Source organism: Rutilus rutilus (genome assembly GCF_951802725.1).
Source record: "Rutilus rutilus genome assembly, chromosome: 11".
In the NCBI taxonomy this organism is placed as follows: Eukaryota; Metazoa; Chordata; class Actinopteri; order Cypriniformes; family Leuciscidae; genus Rutilus; species Rutilus rutilus.
The window spans coordinates 27117967-27135082 of record NC_140216.1 but is presented as its reverse complement, the minus strand read 5'-3'; the positions used below and the strand labels follow the sequence as shown (position 1 = coordinate 27135082).

Sequence of the window (17116 nt, the reverse complement as noted above, 5' to 3'; positions counted from 1 at the left end):
CCATGACTCTTATCAAACGTGTGAAGTTTGGGGCAGATTGGACATTCCATGCCTGTGTTACAGCAAATTCCTATTTAATTGCAGCAATAGCATGCTTTAGCACTTAGCTAAGTGTTTGCTAGCATGTTTTAGCATGGTTCTAGTATGTTGTTAGCATGTTTAACACTTGATGGCACTTTTTTTATATGTTTTTATATGTCCACAACAGTGTTTAACATGTCACTTCCTGTTGCCAGCAGGTGGCACTATGACTGTAACTGAATATGAGCATGGTCATGTGTTCAGGACAGAACGTTTATTAAAAGTGTGAAGTTTGGTGCAGAATGGACATTGCCTTCTTGCGTAACAACAACATCCTGTTTCATTGAATTAGCATGCTTTAGCACTTAGCTAAGTATTGCTAGCATGTTTTAACATGTTTCTAGCATGTTTAGAAGTCAATGGCATTTTTAACATGTTGCTAGAATGGCATCAACGTGTTAAACATGACACTTCCTGTTACCAGTAGGTGGCGCTATTTCTATAACTGAATATTCTCATGTAGATGTGTTCAGGACAGAACGCTTATCAAAAGTGTGAAGTTTGGGGCAGATTGGACATTCCATGCCTGAGTTACAGCAAATTCCTATTTAATTGCAATAATAGCATGCTTTAGCACTTAGCTAAGAGTTTGCTAGCATGTTTTAGCATGCTTCTAGTATGTTGTTAGCATGTTTAGCACTTGCTGGCACTTTTTTATATGTTATTAGGAGTCCATAACAGTGTTAAACATGTCACTTCCTGTTGCCAGCAGGTGGCGCTATGACTATAACTGAATATGAGCATGGTCATGTGTTCAGGACAGAACTCTTATCAAACGTGTGAAGTTTGGGGCAGATTGGACATTCCATGCCTGAGTTACAGCAACTTCCTGTTTCATGGCGAAACATCGAAATTTGTCAGGCCGCCGAGGACCCGCCCTTCGACGAAAACTCAAGATCTTCGCAATTTAACGTCGCAAAGGCCTTAAGATTACACTCACCAAATTTGAAGATGATCAGATTAAAACTGTAGGAGGAGTTCGTTAAAGTACGAGGCCTGAAAATGGCAAAAACTGCACAAAAATCTGAGAGGAAGTTCAAAATGGCTGACTTCCTGTTGTGTTTAGGGCTATGCTCCAAGAGACTTTTTTGTAGGTATTAGGTCATTACATGTATGTACCGAATTTCGTGCACGTACGTGGAACGTTGCGGGAGGCGCACTCCGTTGAACTTTTATAGGTGGCGCTATCGAGCCATTTTGCCCCGTCCAATTCTGAAACCTATATCAGATGTAAATTTTCGCCAGTTCTGACGCGTGTGCAAAGTTTTGTGAGTTTTCGAGCATGTTTAGGCCCTCAAAAATGCAATTAAATGCGGAGAAGAATAATAATAATAATAAATATAGCTGCGAGCAGCGATTGCGGGCCCAAGCCGGTGGCACCGCCACCCCGGTGCCTTTAGTTACCTAAAGGCACCGGGGATGGCGGTGCCACCGGCTTTGGCCCTCCATCGCTGCTCGCAGCTATATTTATATATATATATATATATATATATATATATATATATATACACACACACACACATATATATATTTTATTTTGCGATGTATATTTATATATTTTTTTTGCGATGTATTTGGATGCTAAACTATTCTTTATTATAGGCTTTGTACTTCACTCGTGTTCCAATATCGATGGAAAAAATCATCCTCTTCACGCGCGCAAAAATGTGCTTGGAAACATCACAGTGGAGCTCTGCTTACTGTGAATGGTACAGATTGTACTACTGACTATTTAAACAGAGCAGTGTAATTCGTTTATGTTAGGTTGACTATTTTTATTATTATATTGTATTAGGGCTATAATGAATGTCAAGATTGCAATTCTGGAATGTGTGTGTGACGCGGTTGCGGTTGAACAGTGGACACAAAAACATAAATAAAATGTTTTAGTTAATTCCTACATCCATAGGAATACATTGAAAATGCTCGCTCTACTCCGCACCATTATCAATGTCTGTGCGGACGTCTGTATTTTACTAGTATATAGTATACTATAGTTAGCGATTTAAAAGCCCTCAGCGGTGTCACATGTCGATTAACCGGTGGGAAAATTTTTATCACAGTCACATCCCTAATATATTTATATATAAATACAATAGGCCTACCTGAAAGAGAATTTTACTTGCCCGACCAAAGTATAGCCTGATTAGAACGTCAATAACAAAAAAATAACTTATCAATTTATTAATAAGTTATTAATAACTTAATCACTAAAACGAGAGATTATTCTAATTTCATTACATTCATTTTAAGTTGCAATCAGCAGTTAATAATAAATGTATTACTGATCAATGGTAACAAGGTTGCACTGCTGAGGCTCATGCTGCTTCTCCAGGAGAATTGTAAATAAATGAGCGCAGCACACAAAAAAGCAACCCAGTTAACAACATACTGACTATAAAAATTACAAATATGGAGTTTTTATATATTTTATAACATATGATAGAGTTAAGCAACCTCACTTGACGAGTAGGCAACTATTTCCTGAATACAATCACAATTGAAACTGTGACATTGATTTCATACAACAGGTTAATAAACAGTTACAATTAAGTCACTTACATTTTAGATGCAATATTGACTGTTTTTGTTCTGTTTCAGCAGCAAAAATAGTTAAACAAAGATCACAGCAACTTGTTTTCTCATTACTGAATGATTCAGCATTTTGAAACGAATCGCTTGACTCAAAGATTCAATGGTCAATCCATAAACATCTGTCTCAATCATGAATGACTCAGTCATTGGAATGAATCGTTTGAACGAATGAATCAATGACTCGCTCATTAAGATGGTCGCCTGGCGACACCTAATGGCGGTTTAGTGTTATGTTTAAAAGTATCATTCTTTCCAACGTGCACCATTATCAATGTCCGTGCGGACGTCCGTTTTTTTACTTTCACTTTTATATTAGCGATTTAAAAGCACCCGCTCGTGTCACACGTCGCTTAACCGATGGGAAAATATCCTCACAGTCATATACCTAATAAATTTATATTTAAATACAATAGGCCTACCTAGTAAAACGTTTTATATACTATTTTGATATCCTTTTGGACACAAGAGGGCAGTATAGCCCTATGTTTGCTTTTTTGTTGAAACAAATAGCACTAAATAGCCTGTTTTTAACTTTTTCATACTTCTTGAATTGCAAAAACAGAATAAAATAGGTTTAGTTCTAATATTTGTATAATTTTATATAAAAATAAATGGTGTATAATTAAATTTTAAGAATATATGAGATGTTTTCTGATTCCTTTTTTGACATTATTTTAATCCCTCGCCATGTCAAAACCGTTTGAGATATTCAATATCCGTTCTCAATTTAGCATATTTAATGTATTTTCATCATGTTGAAAAAGTTTGGTGTGAATAAAAAAAAAAACACTTAGCAGGAGTGGGTAAAAAGCAGAGGCTGAATTTGCAAATAAATCCACATTCAAACCAAAATATCTGACTTCCTGTTGGTCCAAGCTAATGACTGCAAATTAGAAAGTTGTCCAGCTCGATGAGACCAATATACTTACTGATTTTTGTAATTGTGGGTAAACCTAACCCCCCCACTTTTGTCAAAAACATTTTGAAAGTGACACACTTCCTGCTGCCAGTTGGTGGCGCTATAACTTTGACTCACAATAGTTACATCCATCTGATCGGCCTCTTACCACGAACACACTGCTGAAGTTTCATCAAGATCAGTTAATGTATGCTAAAGTTATACCACTTCGTGTTTCTCTTTTCTCGCAATAAATGCATTTCCTCACCACGACCAAAGCGTTCGAGATATCAAAAATCCGTCCGCAATTTAGCATCCTCAATGTCTTGACTTCATGCACACCGAGTTTGGTGGCGATTTAATTAATTCTCTAGGAGAAGTGTTTCAAATTCCACAGCAAGCGTTCTCCAAACAACCCATAATTGCCGACTTCCTGTTGGGCTGGTGTAAAACTTAGAGCACGAAAGTTGTTCGGCCCGATGTGATCTATATGTGTACCGAGTTTCATATCATTACATGCAAGTGTGTTTGATTTATGGACAAGTGTTTGGATCCCGTTCCAGGGGGCGCTGTTGAGCCCCCCTGCCACGCCCGGGTACCAGCTTCAGCCCGGCCCTGATGGCCGCAGGTTCTGACCTGTGTGCAAAGTTTCAAGAGTTTTCGAGCACGTTAAGGGCCCCAAAAGCCCCTGAAACCTTGAAACACACTGAAATCAATTGGAAATTCCCTCCCACCCCTCACACACACAGAGACAGAGAGAGAGAGAGAGAGAGAATTCTCCAAAAAATCACATTCAAACCAAAATATCTGACTTCCTGTTGCTCTCAGCTAATAAGTGTGAATTAGAAAGTTGTCCGGTTTAATGAGAACAATATACATAGCGAGTTTAGTGACTCTATGTAAAACTAAGCCCCCATTTTTGACTAAAGGTGGCGCTACTGAGCCCCTCACCACGCCCGTTTCTGAAACTTTGCACATGTCTACTGGCTAATAAATGTGATGTGTCTGTCGAGTTTCATGCAATTTCAAGTATGTTAAGAGTCTCAAAAGCATCAAAAAAGAATATTAAAGTTTGATGCGTTGCCACGGCAACAGTATCTAAGATATCAATAAACCTTTCACAGGTCTACATCTGCCGTGTGTCCACATTATTCACATAAAGTTTGAAGCAAATCGGGTTAAAATAAGAGGGTGATTTCAAAGCATTTTGAAAGTGACACACTTCCTGCTGCCAGTTGGTGGCGCTATAACTTTGACTCACAATAGTCACATCAATGTGATCAGCCTCTGAGCAAGAACACTCTGCTGAAGTTTTATCAAGATCAGTCAATGTATGCAGAAGTTATAATACACTTCCTGTGTCCCATTATTCGCCATAAATTCGTTTCCTCGCCACAGCCAAACCGTTCGAGATATCAAAAATCCCCTGGCAATTTTTCATCCTCAATGTCTTGACTTCATGCACACCGAGTTTGGTGCTGACCGGGTGAATTCCCTAAGAGAAGTGTTTCAAATTCCTAAGCATGCGTTTCCAAACAACCCTAAATAGTCGACTTCCTGTTGGGCTGGCGTAAAACTTAGAGCATGAAAGTTGTGCGGCCCGATGAGATCTATATGTGTTCCGAGTTTCATATTATTACATGCAAGCGTGTTTGATTTATGGACCAAGTTTTCGGACCCCGTTCCAGGGGGCGCTGTTGAGCCTCCCTGCCACGCCCGGGTACCAGCTTCAGCCCGGCCCTGATGGCCGCGGGTTCTGACTCGTGTGCAAAGTTTCAAGAGTTTTTGAGCATGTTAAGAGCCCCAAAAATGCCTGAATGGTCGTAAGAAAAATAATAATAAATATAGCTGCGAGCAGCGATTGCGGGCCCAAGCCGGTGGCACCGCCACCCCGGTGCCTTTAGTTACCTAAAGGCACCGGGGATGGCGGTGCCACCGGCTTTGGCCCTCCATCGCTGCTCGCAGCTATATTTATATATATATATATATATATATATATATATGTATATAAATACCTATATATATGTATATAAATATCTATATATATACACACACACACACACACACATATATATATATATATATATATATACTTATATATATACGTATATATATATATATAAATATAAGACAGAAAATTTTACTTGTCTTACCTTATTCTGATTTTATGATACACCCAAAATATTCCACAACAAATCCTTTAAATTTAATGTAAAAATAAAAACGAAAGTAAGCAGTGTTGGTCTCACGTAACCCTCTCATTAGAATCAAAATGTTTCAATTTTTGCGATGTATTTGGATGCTAAACTATTCTTTATTATAGGCTTTGTACTTCACTCGTGTTCCAATATCGATGGAAAAAATCATCCTCTTCACACGCGCAAAAATGTTCTTGGAAACATCACAGTGGAGCTCTGCTTACTGTGAATGGTACAGATTGTACTACTGACTATTTAAACAGAGCAGTGTAATTCGTTTATGTTAGGTTGACTATTTTTATTATTATATTGTATTAGGGCTATAATGAACAGGCTGCGATGTCAAGATTGCAATTCTGGAATGTGTGTGTGTGTGTGACGCGGTTGCGGTTGAACAGTGGACACAAAAACATAAATAAAATGTTTTAGTTAATTCCTACATCCATAGGAATAAATTGAAAATGCTCACTCTACTCCGCACCATTATCAATGTCTGTGCGGACGTCTGTATTTTACTAGTATATAGTATACTATAGTTAGCGATTTAAAAGCGCTCAGCGGTGTCACACGTCGATTAACCGGTGGGAAAATGTTATCACAGTCACATCCCTAATATATTTATATATAAATACAATAGGCCTACCTGAAAGAGACCAGAGTATAGCCTGATTAGAACGTCAATAACAAAAAAATAACTTGGGAATCACTAAAACGAGAGATTATTCTAATTTCATTACATTCATTTTAAGTTGCAATCATCAGTTAATAATAAATGTATTACTGATCAATGGTAACAAGGTTGCACTGCTGAGGCTCATGCTGCTTCTCCAGGAGAATTGTAAACAAATGAGCGCAGCACACAAAAAAGCAACCCAGTTAACAACATACTGACTATAAAAATTACAAATATGGAGTTTTTATATATTTTATATGATAGAGTTAAGCAACCTCACTTGACGAGTAGGCAACTATTTCCTGAATACAATCACGATTGAAACTGTGACATTGATTTCATAGAACAGGTTAATAAACAGTTACAATTAAGTCACTTACATTTTAGATGCAATATTGACTGTTTTTGTTCTGTTTCAGCAGCAAAAATAGTTAAACAAAGATCACAGCAACTTGTTTTCTCATTACTGAATGATTCAGCATTTTGAAACGAATCGCTTGACTCAAAGATTCAATGGTCAATCCATAAACATCTGTCTCAATCATGAATGACTCAGTCATTGGAACGAATCATTTGAACGAATGAATCAATGACTCGCTCATTAAGATGGTCGCCTGGCGACACCTAATGGCGGTTTAGTGTTATGTTTAAAAGTATCATTCTTTCCAACGTGCACCATTATCAATGTCCGTGCGGACGTCCGTTTTTTTACTTTCACTTTTATATTAGCGATTTAAAAGCACCCACTCGTGTCACACGTCGATTAACCGGTGGGAAAATATCCTCAGACACATACCTAATAAATGTATATTTAAATACAATATTGGCCTACCTGGTAAAAAGTTTTATATACTATTTTAATGTCCTTTTGGACACAAGAGGGCAGTATAGCCCTATGTTTGCTTTTTTGTTGAACCAAATAGCACTAAATAGCCTGTTTTTAACTTTTTCATTCTTCTTGAATTGCAAAAACAGAATAAAATGGGTTTAGTTGTGATATTTGTATACTTTTATATAGAAATAAATGGTATATAATTACATTTTTAGAAGATTTTTAGTGTTTCCTTTTTGGACATTAATCCCTCGCCGTAGCAAAACCGTTTGAGATATTTATTATCCATTCACAACTTAGCATATTTAATGTAGTTTCATCATGTTGAAAAAGTTTGGTACGAATAAAATAAATAGTTTAAGAGGAGTGGCTAAAAATTCAGAGGCTGATTTTGCAAAAAAATTCACATTCAGACCAAAATATCTGACTTCCTGATGGCCAGAGCTATTGAATGTAAATTAGAAAGTTGTCCGGCTTGATGAGAACAAAATAAAAACTATTTTTTCTTTACTGTAGTTAAAACTAACCCCCCCACTTTTGTCTAAAGCATGTTGAAAGTGACACACTTCCTGCTGCCAGTTGGTGGCGCTATAACTTTGACTCACAATAGCTACATCCATCTGATCGGCCTCTTACCACGAACACACTGCTGAAGTTTCATCAAGATCAGTTAATGTATGCAGAAGTTATTCCACTTCCGTGTTTCTCTTTTCTCGCCATAAATTCGATTCCTCGCCACAGCCAAACCGTTCGAGATATCAAAAATCCGTCCGCAATTTAGCATCCTCAAAGTCTTGACTACATGCACACCGAGTTTGAAGGGGACACGGTGAATTTTCTAGGAGGAGTATTTCACATTCCACAGCAAGCGTTTTCCAAACAACCCATAATAGCCGACTTCCTGTTGGGCTGGCGTAAAACTTGACCGGGGTAAAGTTGTTCGGCCCGATGAGATCTATATGTGTACCGAGTTTCATATTAATTCATGCGAGCGTGTTTGATATATGGATCAAGTTTTAGAACCCCGTTCAAGGGGGCGCTGTTGAGCCCCCCAGCCACGCCCGGGTACCAGCTTCAGCCCGGCCCTGATGGCCGTGGGTTTTGACCTGTGTGCAAAGTTTCAAGAGTTTTTGAGCACGTTAAGGACCCCAAAAGCCCCTGAAACCTTGATTAACAATATAAAAGCAAGAGTCAAATCCCCCCCTCCCCTCACACACACAAAGACACAGAGAGAGGGAGAGAAAATTCTTCAGAAAATCCACATTCAAACCAAAATATCTCTCTTCCTGTTGGTCGGAGATGGTTCATGTAAATTAGAAAGTTGTCCGTCTTGATGAGAACAATACACATACCAAGTTTTGTGATTCTAGGAAAAACTAAGCCCCCATTTTTGACTAAAGGTGGCGCTACTGAGCCATTCCACCACGCCCGTTTCTGAAACTTTGCACATGTCTACTGGCTAATAAATGTGATGTGTCTGTTGAGTTTCATGCAATTTCAAGTATGTTAAGAGTCTCAAAAGCATCAAAAAATAATATTAAAGTTTGATGCATTGCCACGGTAACAGTATCTAAGATATCAATAATCCTTTCACAGGTTTACATCTGCCGTGTGTCTACATTGTACACATAAAGTTTGAAGCAAATCGGGTAAAAATAAGACACTGATTTCAAAGCATTTTGAAAGTGATGTACTTCCTGCTGCCTGTTGGTGGCGCTATAACTTTGACTCACAATAGTCACATCTGTGCGATCGGCCTCTTACAACGAACACACTGCTGAAGTTTCATCAAGATCAGTTAATGTATGCAGAAGTTATAACACACTTCCTGTTTCATTTTTTCGCCATAAATTTGTTTCCTCGCCACGGCCAAACCGTTCGAGATATCAAAAATCCGTCCGCAATTTAGCATCCTCAATGTCTTAACTTCATGCACACCGAGTTTGAAGGCGAATCGATGAATTCCCTAGGAGGAGTACATTAAATTCCACAGCATGCGTTTCCAAACAACGCTAAATAGCCAACTTCCTGTTTGGCTGGCGTAAAACTTAGAGCACGAAAGTTGTTCGGCCCGATGAGATCTATATGTGTACCGAGTTTCATATCATTACATGCAAGTGTGTTTGATTTATGGACAAGTGTTCGGATCCCGTTCCAGGGGGCGCTGTTGAGCCCCGCTGCCACGCCCGGGTGCCAGCTTCAGCCCGGCCCTGATGGCCGCAGGTTCTGACCTGTGTGCAAAGTTTCAAGAGTTTTCGAGCACGTTAAGGGCCCCAAAAGCCCCTGAAACCTTGAAACACACTGAAATCAATTGGAAATTCCCTCCCACCCCTCACACACACAGAGACAGAGAGAGAGAGAGAGAAAATTCTCCAAAAAATCACATTCAAACCAAAATATCTGACTTCCTGTTGCTCTCAGCTAATAAGTGTGAATTAGAAAGTTGTCCGGTTTAATGAGAACAATATACATAGCGAGTTTAGTGACTCTATGTAAAACTAAGCCCCCATTTTTGACTAAAGGTGGCGCTACTGAGCCCCTCACCACGCCCGTTTCTGAAACTTTGCACATGTCTACTGGCTAATAAATGTGATGTGTCTGTCGAGTTTCATGCAATTTCAAGTATGTTAAGAGTCTCAAAAGCATCAAAAAAGAATATTAAAGTTTGATGCGTTGCCACGGCAACAGTATCTAAGATATCAATAATCCTTTCACAGGTCTACATCTGCCGTGTGTCTACATTGTACACATAAAGTTTGAAGCAAATCGGGTAAAAATAAGACACTGATTTCAAAGCATTTTGAAAGTGACATATTCCTGCTGCCAGTTGGTGGCGCTATAACTTTGACTCACAATAGTCACATCCATGTGATCGGCCTCTTACCACGAACACACTGCTGAAGTTTCATCAAGATCAGTTAATGTATGCAGAAGTTATAACACACTTCCTGTTTCATTTTTTCGCCATAAATTTGTTTCCTCGCCACGGCCAAACCGTTCGAGATATCAAAAATCTGTCCGCAATTTAGCATCCTCAATGTCTTGACTTCATGCACACCGAGTTTGGAGGCGAATCGATGAATTCCCTAGGAGGAGTACATTAAATTCCACAGCATGCGTTTCCAAACAACGCTAAATAGCCAACTTCCTGTTTGGCTGGCGTAAAACTTAGAGCACGAAAGTTGTTCGGCCCGATGAGATCTACATGTGTACCGAGTTTCATATTATTACATGCAAGCGTGTTTGATTTATGGACACGTGTTCGGATCCCGTTCCAGGGGGCGCTGTCGAGCCCCCCTGCCACGCCCGGGTACCAGCTTCAGTCCGGCCCTGATGGCCGCGGGTTCTGACGTGTGTGCAAAATTTCAAGAGTTTTCGAGCATGTTAAGAGCCCCAAAAGTGCCCGAAAGGTTGACAAAATAATAATAATAATAATAATAATAATAATAATAAATAATCCTACCGGAAACAATAGGGCCTTCGCCCTTTCAGGGCTTGGGCCCTAATAATAATAATAATAATAATCCTACCGAAAACAATAGGGCCTTCGCCCTTTCAGGGCTTGGGCCCTAATAATAATAAACAGAGCAATTCCAAGAGGGTCCTCACACCATCGGTGCTCGGGCCCTAATAATTCGTTACATTTATATAGCGCTTTTTCTGAGACCTCAAAGCGCTTTACATAGATGGGGGAATCTCCTCAACCACCACCAATGTGCAGCATCCACTTGGATGATGCGACGGCAGCCATATTGCGCCAGAACGCCCACCACACACCAGCTTACTATAGTTATCTTTATAGTTATTGTTTTTGGTGTGAACTGACCTTAAAACATTTTTGTTTTGTTTTTGTTTAAAGGGGTCCTATTATGCCCTTTTACGAAGTCTTGCTTTGTTTTGTTCTTAATCTTGTTGTTTTTTATGCTTGATTGTTAAAAAAACGCATTATTTTTTACATATTTTACATTACAGCACCTCTCTCCCCAGTCTGGCTCAAACACGCCGATTTCGATGAAGCCTCTCCTTCCGAAATGTGCTGTGATTGTTTAGTTGGCCTAGTGTGTTGTGATTGGCATCACTTAGCACGTGTTCAGGAAATGTCCCGCCCCTCCATAACTGTAAGTTCTTCTCTAGTGTAAATTTAAATAAGGATGCCGTCAATTTCAACCAATTCGAGCCCGATTCAGACCCTGACAATGTTAACGAATAAGAGGATCGTGCAGAACGGATTTCAGAGTGGTATGTTTTTTGTAAGTTTCTAATACATTATAGATACGATGTTATCCACCATTTAATCGTGATATTTTTCAGAAAACTAAAGTAATAGAAACAGTAATCGATCAAAAACCATGGTTAATTTTCCTAAGGAGCGGTGAACCGTCTTACAAAAGCAAGAGCTTACAAAAGCAACAGAAAACAAGCTGTTCTCCATAATGTGCAGCGTTGGAGTTATAATGTTCAGGTTTAAAACAGTGTTTAAAATACATTTTAGCCACTCTAAGTTCGTCATCCTTAGGAAGGTCAAACAAATGAGTTTTGGAAAGACTGTGGAAAAAAACTGTGTCTCTTTGACATAGCGACAACACTGTCTTCTCTAATGCAGCTTAACCAGGCCTCGTCCCTTTTTTTTGCTTATTCTGTGGCCGGGGATTATTTAAATGAGTAAAATTGTGACTTCATAAGATCCGGGAAAACCTCACTGAAGCCCAAACGAGCCGTTCGTTGTAGTTCTTGAAAAGGGGATTCTGTTAAATAATATATCTCCTTTTAGAGTGGACTTTGAGCTTTGTTACTATGCAGATCTTTTTTATGCCCAAACAGCAACATTACAGACTAACTAAAGTTGAAAAAGTGGAAAAGCTCTGTTCTTTCTTGTTTCTTTTCATGTTCAGAATTGTACGCTTATCTCTGTAAAGCTGCTTTGAAACAACCTACATTGTTAAAAGCGCTATATAAATGAAGATGACTTGACTTGACTATTCATACAGCGAAATATTTTGGGGGCCATGAAAGTTTTGTGAAAACTAAAAAGTTTTGTGAAACTTTTTTTAAAAGCGCTGGAGGGAAAAGAGTTAATCTCAGACCTAGCGGTTACTGTGATACAGTCATTAGCAATAATGTTGAAATGCAGACACTGACGTCCAAAGATGACGGTGATATTTTGTCATTTTAATTAGGTTAGCGCAGTGTATGGCTACTGATTACATTGGTCAGTTGGAGTGCAGAGGCAAAACTCACCCACCTTAGGTCCCTCTGGGCCGAGCAGCCCTGCAGCGCCTGGTTTCCCTGGCAGACCTGGACGCCCACTACGACCCTACAAAGAAAAAGGGAAGAAATAGTTGTGTGCTAGTTTGCTTCTATACACCCACCGCAACCACAACCCAACCTGGCAGTGTGGCTGAAGTGCTGAGTGTACAGAGCAGCTTTAATCGAACACAAACCATCTACTCAGCATCCCTGCCTCTCGGCAGTCCTCTTAATTCCTTTAAAACATTAGCCTATCTAATCTTTCTGATTCTTTTTGAATGCCTTCCAGGTTCTATACTCAAACACTCTCTTTCTCTTGCTTTTAACACTAGATTCTATCTCTATCCCCTCTGTACTGTACAAAACAATTACTTTATTTCTGGTCTGGTTTTCCAATGAAAGCTTTACTTGAGAAGTAAAATTGTGTAAAATAATAAAGTAATAGGCGATGAGAGGTTGTGCGTTTCATGGGTAAGGGGTGTTCTTAGCATAACGCAAAGCCTTTACCCATGGTAAAATCAGTGTAACGCTCATAAGTTATTAAACGGCAGCAACTGCATTATGGTAAAATGCACCAATGTTCATATTTATAAGACATTAAGAATTTAGTTAGTAAGAAATTAACTGTTTTATTCAGCACTGATGCATTAAATTGATCAGAAGTGTACAAGACTTTAATTTCATAGTTCATTAGTTGAAAAAAAAAATATATATATATATATAAAAGCACAACTGTTTTCAACATTAATAATAATAAATTATTCTTGAGCACCAAATCAGTATTAGAATTATTTCAGGATGACTGGAGAAATTGCTGCTGAAAATTCAGCTTTGCCCTCACAGGAATACATTACATTTTAAATATATTCAAATAGAAAACAGTTCATTTACATTCTAATAATAGGTCACAATATTACTGTTTTTACTGTCAAGGCTTTCGCAGTCTTGGTGAGCAGAAGACACTTTTTTCAAAACAGTAAAAGATCCTAAAAAAAAAGAAAAAAAAAAGCCAACAATAAACAAAAATGAAATAAAAATTAATGAATAGGCCTACATATATTCTTAAAGATATTTTGTCTGGGGGAAAAAAGTGTTATAATCTTATGCAATTGTGCTTCTCATGTAAATGACTTTTCGTTATTCATTATATTAATTTTGATTTATATTGGAAATCAAAACACTTATTAAGATTAAAAATATTTTTGCCATCTCCCATAAATCATCCTGTGTTCCAAACTCCTTCGCCTCTTTTTGCTTGAGGTGCTTGAGAGTTCAGTGCAATTAAATAGCTGTGTGTGTTTAGACTGAGAGCAGCAGTGCAGGACTGAGATTAATGTCTGAGTTCAGCACTAAGTGATATTACAGGGCAGAACTGCAGTGGACGGCAGCCAATCAAACAGCAGCCTGTAAAACTATTACATGCACCAAGAGAGCATATCATAAACAGCGTAAAGGACTGCAAAATGCAACCTGTCTTATCATAAACAGACATTTTATATGAAAGAAAGGAACTATGAACCAAGACTTCTGCTCCATATGTGCTCTATGAAGATTCGTGACTTTTTATCATTACTGGTGGTATCCATGCATCTGGCACAAATATAGCACTTCAAGAGATCAAAGATGAGAATCTGACCTTTGACCCTGGTCGTCCTATGTCACCCTAAAGTGAAAAGAAAGAGCAAATAATTTAGTTTCATAATAGATTTACAACTAACAGACCCTGAAGCAACTGGTTCCTCTTAATGGTGCAGTACGATTTTTGAAAAGCGATTTTTGAAAAATGCTGATGAAAGTGGATTGGACCGAGCACCTCAACAAACTTGTAGCCAATCAGCAGTAGGGGGCGTGTCCACTCATGAGACAGGGAGATTTGAAAAAAGACTTTAGAAAGAGAGATGGCTGAGTGACTTTACAAAATAGAAAAGCTCAGAGGAATATCACTGGAAAAAGAAGGGTTATGATCAGGCAAGAGCTTTACGATCCGCGTTAATATTAGGAAAGCCTTCCAGTGCTGGAGATACCTAAGCGGGAAGGCCTGAAAACGGATGCCGAAGTTGCGTTGTTTCCGCTCCATACGTGAGTAACATTGGTTTTTGAGTATGTGCTGCTGGCGACTAACAACGAACTCTCGCTTAATTTTGATTCGCTTCTGTTATGGTAAAGAGACATCCACTCTTGCATTGCATGTTCGAGCATTTTGGGGGCGGAGCAATGAAGGGAGGGTTTGTTTGGATTGATTTCAAATATCAGCAGTGCTCAACAATGATTCTCAGAAATCACGTACTGCACCTTAAACCAGATGTTTAACCGTCTTACCTTATCTCCTTTAGGTCCCTTCATCCCTGGGATGCCACTGCGACCCTAAAACAAAGAAAAACCTTTGAGGACTGAGGAGGAGTTGTATTTTGTTCCTCATCTTGTTTAGTTGTCTGGCTAGGGGACTTCATACCTCTTCCTGTTCCTTACCTGTGGTCCAACTGGTCCAGGAGGTCCTGGTGGTCCCATCACACCACGTTCCTTCACCTGCTCCTCATCCTCCCCTCTCCCTCTTATCCTTTCCACAGGACTGGGCAAGGCCTTGAAAAACAGATAAAAGGTAGATTAACAGACATACTGTGATTTCTTGAGGCTAGAATTATAATATTGTGTCACTCACAGGCTCTCTTTTCCAGACACCAGGAGGGGGCGGGAACAAAGGAGGGGGAGGCGGGGCCAGCAGACAACAAGGGTCAAATCTTTTCAAGACATCATTTGGATCCCGAGCTAAAGAATAAACCACACAATCAAAAAGACGACAGAGAAGAATAAAGGATACTCAATAATCTTATTGGCAAGCATACCTGGGGTGAAATAACGCTGTGACTTAGGTGAAGTGCTCTTTAATGCACCATCGATATGAAAAATCACCATACCACACAGATCGATAACTTTACAGAGAATGGATCGGATGCATATGGATATGTGCTTTTATGGATGAATGACAATAGATTTAGACATGAGACTTAAACAAGACTTAATTCCACTTCTGAAATATTAAGCCTGACAAAACCTTTATGTTGAAATATAAGAATTAATCACATGATACACATACTGACATACTGTATTAATTATTGCAAGCATACATTTTATTAAGGTCATGACAGCACAGAAAGTGCAAATATAGGAAAAACAAGCCTTTCAATAGCTTTATTTATAATTTTCAATTTATGCCTGCATATAAAAGAAATGTGAATGTAATATAGGCTACATATAAAATATAGGTAGAAAATATACAGTAGGGTCATGATGTTTAATGAATACAAATATTTAAGATTTAATATTCAATTTTTAATATTTAATTGCACTGTTTGACCATGTGAACTCCCATTTAAATATTTTGCACAAACTTGTGGCGTTCATGCAGCTGTGAATAAAGCAATAAGGAGGGCATAGGCTACAAAAAGCCTAAAGCAATTCATGTAAATTGTTCAGTTCAGCATGTATGTGTATTATATTTTCTTGGAAAATATATGTAAATAGTGTATGTGTGTGTATATAATACACACATAGCCTACATATACACTAGGTATGGAAGCTTGTTTCCGCCACAAAAGAAAAACATTTAAATGATAATTGCGACTTTTTATCTCACAATTGCGAGTTTACATATACACTAGGCTATTTACATCTATTTTCCACACAAAAAAAAAAAAGATATAATAGGCTATACATAGATAAGTACATACGTACGCAAATATAAAACAAACCACACGTTCTCAATATCACAAATTGACAATCACTTACGAGCGCGCACACGGATCCGCGCTTTCAATCTCTCTCATACCTGTAGGAATTGGGAGGATATTATCCAGATTGTACGTTGAAAGGTAGCCTGACACAGAGTACAGCAGAAACTGCAGCTGTATCCCAATCCTGCTCATGGCCATGTTCCTATATCAGTGTGTCAAAAATACACAGATCTGAGTCGGTGCCCGCCCTCTTACTGCTCAATCTCTCTCCCATCCACTTTCAAATACCAGCAGCTCTCCCTCTCTCACACCCTATTTTCTGCTGTCTCGGTCTCGTTTGTCATTGTAGCTGTGTTATTAAGTCGTAAGAATGCTTCCCACGGAGTCTGTGGGAATCTCCGAGCGCGACTGCTGTTACAGTCAGAGATCTGACATCTGATCCACCCTCTCCAGCCCCTCATGCCAAGATTAGACCCCCGTACTACCACTATAGGCTACACTTCATACCACACGCCAACAACTGACCAGCTATAATTCAGGGCAAGCATGTGATGAACTCTCTTAAATGTATTTGTAAAACGCATAGTTTAAGAAAAGAAACATATCACTGTACGAACTGCATCTGTCGATCATCACAACATCATTCACATCCTAAAAACGCACCAGGTGACGGCTGTCCACTGTGGAAACTTTCGCAAGGTTTATTAGGCAGCATGGTCACATGATTTGTAAATTTAGTGTCTATAAAATGAGGTAGGCTATAATATAGCCGCTATATAGCCTACTCGTAAGCAAAATGTTTTTTTCGTCTACATGCATTGCAAATCTAAAGTTTGGGTGGGATTTTTTTAAGGAGGTCTC

General features: G+C 38.8%; 1 protein-coding gene across 2 annotated transcripts in view; it reads right to left on the bottom strand.

Annotated features, from left to right (window-relative positions):
• LOC311299859 (uncharacterized protein) overlaps nt 1–17116 on the bottom strand; it is a 27559-nt gene extending 10443 nt beyond the window's left edge. Inside the window, exons 1-6 of one of the 2 annotated variants that reach the window (XM_084423739.1) lie at nt 16351–17116; nt 15184–15290; nt 14994–15104; nt 14844–14888; nt 14161–14187; nt 12520–12591 (exon numbers count right to left, since the gene is read on the bottom strand). In XM_084423739.1, the coding sequence (XP_084279865.1) occupies nt 12520–12591; nt 14161–14187; nt 14844–14888; nt 14994–15104; nt 15184–15290; nt 16351–16453 (465 nt within the window). In that variant the 5' untranslated portion in view covers nt 16454–17116. The remainder of the gene's footprint in view (nt 1–12519; nt 12592–14160; nt 14188–14843; nt 14889–14993; nt 15105–15183; nt 15291–16350) is intronic. The other variant, XM_084423738.1, reaches the window with a different exon arrangement.